At 54.0% G+C, this 9,140-nt stretch overlaps 1 protein-coding gene across 2 annotated transcripts in view; it reads left to right on the forward strand.

Moving 5' to 3' along the window:
• ETS1 (ETS proto-oncogene 1, transcription factor) overlaps nt 1–9,140 on the forward strand; it is a 73,075-nt gene that overhangs the window by 14,801 nt on the left and 49,134 nt on the right. Inside the window, exon 1 of one of the 2 annotated variants that reach the window (XM_026071739.1) lies at nt 8,959–9,081. The exons of the other annotated variant lie outside the window; for it this stretch is intronic. Within the exon in view, the coding sequence (XP_025927524.1) occupies nt 9,000–9,081 (82 nt within the window). The 5' untranslated portion in view covers nt 8,959–8,999. Of the gene's footprint in view, nt 1–8,958; nt 9,082–9,140 lie in introns of those variants that run through there. 2 annotated transcript variants of the gene reach the window in all.

Below are 9,140 nucleotides of genomic sequence, written 5' to 3' on the forward strand. Positions count from 1 at the left end.
TGTGCTCTTAGGTTATATTCAGACTGTGTTTTGGGCTTGAGCCTTGTACTAGCCCATTGCAGGCCTTCAGGCAAGTCACGTAGCATCTTCCACTGATATTTTTACCTGGCCTTGGTTGATATTTCCCTGTAATTTGTTGTAAAATGTTTGCATTGCCTGACTTTAGAGGATGTAGGATTTCAGTAGTGATGGGCAATGAGTTATTCCTTGTGCTTTTGCTGTAAAACCCTACACACAGGCATACACATGCACTAATTAATACTTTTCCTGGCAAGCTCCAATGCATTTCTAAAGCTTCCCAGCATTTTCCCACCCAGGCTCCAACAGCAGCTGCTGCCCAGGATGGTTGTGAGCAGCAAGGGGATCTCGTGGGTTTGCCAAACAGGAGCAAGCTTCACGTTGGCTTCCCTCTGTTCCCATCAGCACGTAACCCAGCTCTGTCTCCTCCTCCGGGTCCTTCCTCCTGCCATCTCCCCTTGACGAGAGCCAAGGACTGGGGTCTTTCCGCTTTCCTTGGGTGGAAGGAGCTCTGGCTGTAGCAGCAGGTCCAGCTGTTTCAGGGCTGGAACCGCAGGTCCACAGGAAATCAGCTCGTTAGTCTGCTGACCCACCTTCCAGCTTTCCAGCCATGCTCTCCTCGTGTGAAAATAATGATTTAAATGGCCAGGAGTGGAAAATAATGATTTAAAGGGGGTAAAGGGGATATTCRCAACTATTGCTGACCGTAGACTTGGCAGAAGGAAACTGTATTTCTTCCGGGTCTGGGGAGCGTGTGAGATGTGGTGGGGGAAAGGTGTTGAACATCTGGAGTGATTTAGCAGGCTTGCGCTGTTGCGCAAGGCCRTTCGCTTACCGTGGTGGCCAGGCCTTGGCTCACGTACAGACGTAACTCGCCCCGAAGAATCGCGATGGATTGATGGAGAGCAAAGCCACTCGCTTCTGGTGGCTGGAGCAGGTGCAGGTGGGGCTTTGCAAAGCGTCCACATGGACCTTCTCCAGGGACAGACGGTGGGCCTCACTGGGGCATGCCCCCGGCCTCACCAAAACATCGCGCAGGCCATTTCAGGCAGCTCCTCTGGTTTTTGGTCCGTCGTCTGAATGAATTTTCTTGACTTGCCAGAAATAATGTTCCAATTGGAAGGAAACGTCAAGTACCGTGTTAAAATGCAGAGAAACATATTTTGTTTCGTCTCACTTTTGGTGCTAGAACATGGTGTAGGCTTCCTAGCTAAAACTGCAGGTTCCTTTCAGCTCCTCTGTGTCCAAGAACCATGCCTCCCACCAGAAACCTCCTTGAAGAAGTGAACAAACTGGGTGAAAAGTGGGTTTGTTAAAGGATTATGTTTAATTGACTTTTTTTTTTTCATTTTGAAATTTCCTTCCATGTGAAAGTGCAAAAATGGAAAGTTTTAGCTCAGGTTGAATGACACATGATTTTCCTCGCTTTTATTTTCTTTGCGCTGCTTTAGCCCACTGAGAAGAGTGTGAAAAAAAACCTGGTTCTCATCGGCCCAGAACATATTTAGAAAAAATATTTACATATACTCTTTTCCTCCAACTACTAGCAAAGCAAAAAAAAAAAAAAAAAGATCAGCTATTTGCACAACTTTTGCTGTAGGCAGTCGGGAAGCGGATGGGGAAGCAAACCAGTGTGTGTGCTGAACCCCTTGTATCTCTAGATCTCCATTCAACAGCTTTCAGAAGATAATTAAAAAAAAAAAACCTGAAATAACTGGTGATGATGATAGCTGTATAATGGGTGACGATATTTCCACCGCGGTCGGAGGCCCCTACCGACCAGCTGTCTCTTGGCCATTTTCACCAGCAAGGATTTAGGACTGAGGCAAGCTAATCAGGAGACCCTCATGGGGAGAGAGGCGTGTTATTTAATTAGCTTTACAATGGACTGACTGGGAGGCACGTGGTGGCTCTAATAGAAGGAGATAGATGTCCTTTTAGCTGGGCTAATTGTTAGGAAATAGCAGAGGCTTTGTTCAGCCTCAGCATGTGGCCTGTGATCTCTCAGAGCCCAGGGGCTGCCCGCTTATAATTTTAGACAGATCTATTCAAGCCTGCTCTGTAGCGCAGGGCCGAACAAGACGGGTATTGTTGGAGAGCCAGGATCGCTGTCCAAGAAAACCACCCCGAAAAACCCAAACACGTGTAGAGCGGAATATTTCTCTGTCGTTTATTCACTATCAGGCAAGGCTGCCAAGTGGAGACAATTGCGAGCGAGGAGGTTTCCAGCGCCGGGCGAGGGTTTTTCTCTTTGAAACACATACACAGACGAATCCTTCATCGTGTGGGTGGTGCGAGCGCCTTCGCGAGCGTGCTGAAGGAGCGTCCCTGCCAGCGGAGCGTATCTGGGGCAGGGATACTCCTTCTTTTTTAGGGCTTTAATTGGCAGGGTGGCCCCCATCCGGCAATTCTCGCGCTAAGTCGCCGGACTGCTCTGGGCATGGTGTGCATGGGCTAATCGTGCCCATCTCCCAGTTACCCTGTCTCCGTAGATTCGCTGTCTGCACGGGTTGTCTCATGATCTGCAGGGCTGGACGGTGCTTCAGGCCGGAGGGGTCTTGGCCATCAGGGACGGGGTGTCCGTAGCTCCCAGGGTGCTGCGTGACAAGTGACGGGAATCCCAGGTGTCTCTTTTGGGAGCTGTCCTCTCAAAGTCTTCCTCCAGCTGGACACCCACAGGTCCCCGTTGCTTGCAGGCCTGGGCTTTTCCTTAGGGACCGCCGAGCTGATGCTCCTGACCCTCTGTGAAGCAAGAAAATGTCGTTCCACTAAAGACGCAGGATTGTTGCGCAAAGGTTTGTGAGGGGCCATGTGGAAGTAGTGACCAGGAATTAAACTTCCATCTCTTGAGCCGCTCTGTCCCAGCTATGGAGTTAACCTTAGGGCCACCGCGCTCAAGTGGTTGCTTTCCCTGAGCCGACCACTTCCAACTGGCTGCGTGCAGCAGAGCTTTTCTGGTGGCTGCTGATTCTTAGGCTGCGAATTTGTATACTAGAGATTGGTTCTGGACTGAGCTTCCCTGGAAGGTGCTTGTCTGGTTCCTGGCACCTTCACGAAAATGAAATGTGGCTGTTACAGGATATCTCTTGCAGTGATTTTTTTTTTTTTTTTAAGATTGAGAAAGTAGGGAAGGGTTAGCAAATAGCACGTAGCTGTCCAGGAAATCTGCTTTATCGGGGTACTAGCAATGATCCCATTGCACATGGTAGCATTGATATATCTGAGAATATAAAACGCACTTTTTCTGGGGAAGAAGAGACCTGACCTAGAGGGTGGGATGAAGGAAGAGGCTGCGAATAACGCAAACTCTCCTTCATGATCCCTCACCTGTTTCCCAGGGAAGGGATTCTCAGGGCCATCATAAATCAGCTCAGTAACCTCTGTCACCAGAGATCAGTGAATGCCGAGGGTGAAGACGCGAGCGGAGATGCGTTGCTCAGGTCTGAGCTGACTGTATTTGTTTCTGTTGTGAAGGAGGCTGCCCGACAGACCTGGCCAAAGGAGAGAGATCCTACAAATAAGATTCGATGTGTATAGGTCCTGCGGGAGGAGAAGTGGCTGTGTGCGCTCAGAGTAATTCTGAATGGCAAGCGTTAAATAGCAAAAATCCTCAGGTTATGATTACCAGGAATTCAGTGCTGTTACTCGAGGAGGAGAGGGCAAGCGTACTGAGAGCAAACAGCACCGCAGAACAGCTTACACAGATTTTCCATCCAGCCAGTTCTTCCAGCAGGGTAACAAGTGAGTGACAGCACCCCCCGCCAACGAAATTCAAGGCAGAATAACATTGCTCGAGCCCAGATTAGCTAATCAGGTTAGGAATCAGCGTGGGAGCTGGGAAACCAATCGCGGGAGGCACTTGAAGATGCTTAAGTGGCTTGTGAGATTGCTGATTGAGGTGCCCGCGGCGTGCCGACCGGAGCTGTCACTCCGTCGCAGCCATGCGGCGATATGCGTGCGCTGGATTTCCTAACGCCTAGCTGGCCACAAAGATGCTTTTGTGAGCCATCTCCGCTGGGAAGCTAATGAGAGCAGGAGCCTCGGAGGCTCGGAGGCGGCTTCCTCTGCTCTCGCCTGGAGGGCGATCAGAGGACCTTATTGTGGCAGCGCTGCCTTGGCTGCTCGGGGCTGAACCGGGGCCGCAGCCCGCGTCTCTGCGGCGTGCACGGAAGAGGCTTGCTCCTAGCGCAGACAGCGCGGCGGACGGGGACCCTCCGTGACTCCGGCCCAAGTGCCATGCCGCAGTAAGGGGCTCCCAGAGGCCGCAGCAATCCGGGGCATGGAGAGGCCACCGCTTTTGTGGTGGTCACCATCTCCTGGCCACAAGCCCCTAGACCTGAGAGCAGCCCAAATCAAAGCTCTGGGAACAGAGCGCCTTCCCCACGGACAAAATGGGGGCACTCACAGGCCGTGCTGACTAACGGGCTGTATTTCCATGCCTGCCCCTTACCCAGAAAGGGGAGGCCGTAGGCACCAGGATTAGTAACCCAGCCTCCTTTTACCAACGTAAAACAGCTCGCTCCGATACTTCCCAGCTATCACGGCGCTTGAAAGAGTTTCTCATATAATTTTAAATTCCAGGAAAGGTATCTCCCTGGGGAAGGGTCATGGCAGCTGCTTGCTCTTTCCTCTCATTGCAGCCGGCCACCTCCACGCCCAGAGCCACCTCCCTGCTCTTTCCTTTCTTGGAGCGGTGGCTGCTGCTCTTTCCAACAATGACCCCCTTACGATAAATCCTTTCATGTCTCCGTTTCTCCCTGGAATTGCACGACACTTTTTTTCCCCTTTGCTCCTGATTTTTGTCTCCTGCCCTCTGGATATTGTTTACTTGACAAAACATCAAACTGAGGCCCTGGCCACTCGCGGTCATTAAAAATCCCATGGCAGTTTTGGGGAAGGCTCCAATTTGGCTAATTACATTCTGCCATAAATATCCCCCTGCAGTTTTAATTGGATATGGTGTTCTTCATTTCCTGTCCATAACAGCTGGGTGGTGTTGCTCCGCGTTATTACGTAGCCGTTGTATTTCGCCCCAGAGGTGGCCGCGTTTTGGTAGTAGCGGTGCTAGGAAATGGCTGTCTTGGGGCTACCAGTAATACCTAATTCTGAGACTGCCGTTATGTCTGTATTGAAAGTTGGTAGATTGGCGGGAGAGGAGAAGCTGTGACGGCTATAAAACATCTGGAGGAGAGCCAGCAGCTGCCCGTTTGCAAAAGGGCTCTTGCAGGACCGAGTTTGGTCCTGCCGCACCGAAAGGGTCGGCCCCAGCTAGGAGAGCGGTCGCAGAGCAGCAGCGCTGCCAACACGGAGAGTTCGGAAATCATGGCAAAGGCGCCGGTCTCTTCAGACCTTTCCGCAGTGCAAAATTAATAATTATTCTTCTTCGTTTAACCCAACCGCAAGGTTAGGCAGCGGCCTGGGAACAATGTGGCATTATTGCCTGTCCTTTCTTTGTTCCAAACTGTTGGAAAACAGTCAGGCTGCATTGTGGAGGCAGGGCAGATGGTTATCTCCCATCAGCAGCCGAATCTTTTGACTATATTAATGGCAAGAGGGCTGTTCTCCACAACTCAGCATCCTCCCACGACAGGAGAGAGCCTTAATAGATATTAACGTTGCATGATGGCAGAGGGAGCGAGTGAATGGAAAAAGGAGGGTGAGACTTGGATGTTCAAGAGGAAAGATTTTTCTAAAGGCTGAGAACGGCAAATAGGAACCAGTTGCTGAGGCGAACTCGTGTTTGGCAGGTCTTGGACTCCAAATGGTCACATCCCAGCTGAAGAAACTAATCAATGGATTCCTTCCATGCCTTCTGCGAACACTGAGCCATTGAGCGGCTCAGCTGGAGTTCAGAGCCAGGGCTTTCATGTTGCAGGCTCTGAAGTGAACACAAATTAAGGCAGCAGCTAGCACTGAGGGCAGTTTGAAGCAGAGATTCAGCTGTCYGGGGAGGAAATTTCTGTCTGCAGCCTCTCAGTCCTTTTCCCCCTCCCTTCCTCCACTTTGGGGGGCTTTGCCCCGATGCTACTTTTGGAAGCTCGTCTAGTTTTCCTGCACAGAGAGGCTACATGAGCAAAATGATACAGAAGTTTTGGGGAGATGGGGCACGGGAGGAATGGGGGAGCTCAAAGCCTCGCCGCAGCCGTGCTGCACCAAGCTGCGACTTAACATCATCAGCTTTGCAGGATCAGGACTGAGCTGGGATGCCAAGAGTGTGTATCTCTTTCCTCATAAAAAACACACAAGCTGCAAGAAGCATCTTTATTAGAGTCTTTGTACTAGTGCAGAAGAGAAGAAGCCTCATTACAGGTGCGCTGGAATTTGGCCAGTCCTTAAGGCTGTAACACTAGCAGGAGAGTCCAAGCCAAGTGCATCAGCCCATGGGAGCAAGGCAAAGCCCAGGTACCGGCGAGGCAGGCGCAGCCTCCTCCGGTGCGACTTGCTAGTCCTGCTCTCGTTGACGGTGTCCGGGTCCCGCTGGCTGCTCCTGCGCTCCAGCCCAGACCATCTCCACTCGTGAGAACRTTCTCCTCCGAGATGTCAACAGCTCGGCCCCGTCAGCGCCCGCTCAGGCGAGACGCCGGGGCCTCGGTGCACGCCTCGGCTTGTGTTTCAGCCCGGGGATTGTGGTTTGCTGCAGGAGGCAGCGCTCGTTCTGAGCAGGGCGGATTATCGAGCAGCGCCGCGGCGGGGGAACGGTCGGGTCATTTCAATACGGCTGGGACCGCAGGTGCGTTCTGATGGCTTCAGCATCGCAGCCAAAAGCCTGCAGCCGGCTGCGTAGCGGGTCCCCGCGCCCCAGCGCGCGCACACACGCACGCACTCTCCCACGGACGGCCCCGCTCGCAGCGTGCGCGCGTGTACCCGGAGTCTGCAGCCCGGCAAGCGAAGCGTAGGGAGGGAAAGATTGTCAGGCTGGGATAGCTGCATCAGGTTTCTCTTCCCAAGCCTGCTCTGGAAGGAGTCGCATAGGAAGGCAGCTGTTTCTTCTGAATCCGCTTTTGATTTTGAACTGGAAATGTTCTGCTAAAAGTCCTCTCTAGAGTCCCTTCTTTCAGTCCCTGCTGCCCATTACATACTATATTGGGAAGAGAGGAAGAAACAAAAATGAAGGACAGGGCTAAGCCCATTATCTTGTACAGGGAGAGGCAATGGGAAGCAAGTTTTCTCCTTACATCTATTCTTTTTTCACTTTCAAGATTTGCAGGTTGGTCCATATGCTAGGTTTTAAACAAGGATGTTTAGCCCTTGTGCCCTGCCTTTCCCCCTGAGCACAGCTCAGCGTGCTTTTCGAAGCCCACAGGAATTAGTGGATCACTAAAGGTGGAGAGCGGTGGAGAGACTTCCCTTTGGTCACACGGTCAATCATTCGTCCCACCCTGCTGCTGGAGGACCAGGTGTTCCACAGCAGTGAGGTACTGAACTTGCARAAGGATGGTAAATCGGAAATACAATTGCATGTAAATGGGTGAGACACCTGAAAGACAAACTTTCAGTTGGAGCTAACTGCCTACCCGGCTTTGATAGCTTTCGAACTTCCTCCTGTCTGCACCTTGAGCTACCAGACTYTGTACAACTGGCCTTTCGTGTGAGAATCAGACTCTTGATTTCTAGCCCCTGAACCCCACAGCTTCTTTTAGCTGCATGAACATTTCTTCTATAAATATGCGTTAGGCGAATGAGAAAAGCACCACTGAAAAAAGCTAGAAGTAATTCTGAGCTGCGGAGTTTGCATCTGCAGCTGATCTTGAAGCAGGGTTGGAAGGTTTCTACCGTACTTGCAAGTAGGACCCAGGTTCATCCTATCGGTTAGCAGGCGGCTTTGAACCCYGGCGGGTGACTCACCCTGCTGCTGTATTCCCTCTGTTTACAGCCGGGATGTTCATTTGAGCCCATCTTTGATCAGAGGAGCCCGGGCTCTGCCAGCGTGTCAGAGACTGTTAGGCTTTCTGAGTGAGAACCACAAAAGCTGGTTGCTAATGACTTTTTTTTTTTTTTTTTACACTTGTACCGGTAAATTGACATCTGTGAGTCATAATCTCCTTTCTGTTCTGCCGTTTGTGGTCTCAAGTTTTTGCTACCTAAATATAATAAAACATATTTTATGTGAAAACCGATATTCTTCAGTTCGGTTAAGTTCGTGCCTCGCCGGCCCGATAGCGATCTTGCATCTTTAAAGCAGCTCCGAGGCAGCGCGATCCCAAAGCTTCCTCGCCTCCCACCTGCGCGGAGCCCGGGCGCACCCCGGGCGAGCGGAGCCTCCCCGGGCGCGGGCTCCCAAACGGGACCCGGCTTCCCCCCGGGTCGCCGGGCCCTGCGGCAGCGGGGAGCGCGGAGGCGGGCGCGGGCGGCTCCGCGGGGCGCGGCGCAGGGCTCCGCTCGGCTCGGCCGCCCGGGGGCCGCCCCCGGGGCGGGGGCAGGCGGGTCCCTCCTCCCCTCTCCTCCCGTCCGCTCTCCCTTCCCCTCCTCTGCTCTGCCTTCCCCTCCCCGGCGCTGTCACGGCGCGGGGCCGGCCCCCAGCGCCCTCCCCTCGGCGGCTCAGCTCGGGCCGGGCCGGGCGAGGCGGAGCGGGAGCGAGGGAGCGCGGAAGAGGGGCGGAGGAGAGGAGGGAGCGCGGAAAGGGAGGCAGGCAGGCAGGCAGGCGGGGGGGGGCCGGAGGAGAGGCAGGAGCGAGGGAGCGCGGAAGAGGGGCGGAGGAGAGGAGGGAGCGCGGAAAGGGAGGCAGGCAGGCAGGCAGGCGGGGGGGGGCCGGAGGAGAGGCAGGAGCGAGGGAGCGCGGAAGGAGGAGAGGAGGCGAGAGGCAGGAGCGCGGAAGGCGGAGAGGAGGGAGCGAGGGAGCGCGCAAGGCGGCGAGGAAGGAGGGAAGGAAGGAAGGAAGGAAGGAGGGAGGGAGGGAGGGAGGCGCCCGGGCGCCCCGCTCCGCGCACGGCGGGGCGCAGCCAGCCGCCCCCGGCCCCGACGCCCCGCGCCCGGCCGCAGCCATGAAGGCGGCGGTGGACCTCAAGCCCACGCTGACCATCATCAAGACGGAGAAGGTGGACATCGAGCTCTTCCCGTCCCCCGGTAAGCGCCGCCGGGGGCTTCCCTCTCCCGTCCCGGGGAGAAGCCGGCTGAATCCCTTT

This window comes from Apteryx rowi, unplaced genomic scaffold (genome assembly GCF_003343035.1).
Source record: "Apteryx rowi isolate R43461 unplaced genomic scaffold, aptRow1 scaffold_33, whole genome shotgun sequence".
In the NCBI taxonomy this organism is placed as follows: Eukaryota; Metazoa; Chordata; class Aves; order Apterygiformes; family Apterygidae; genus Apteryx; species Apteryx rowi.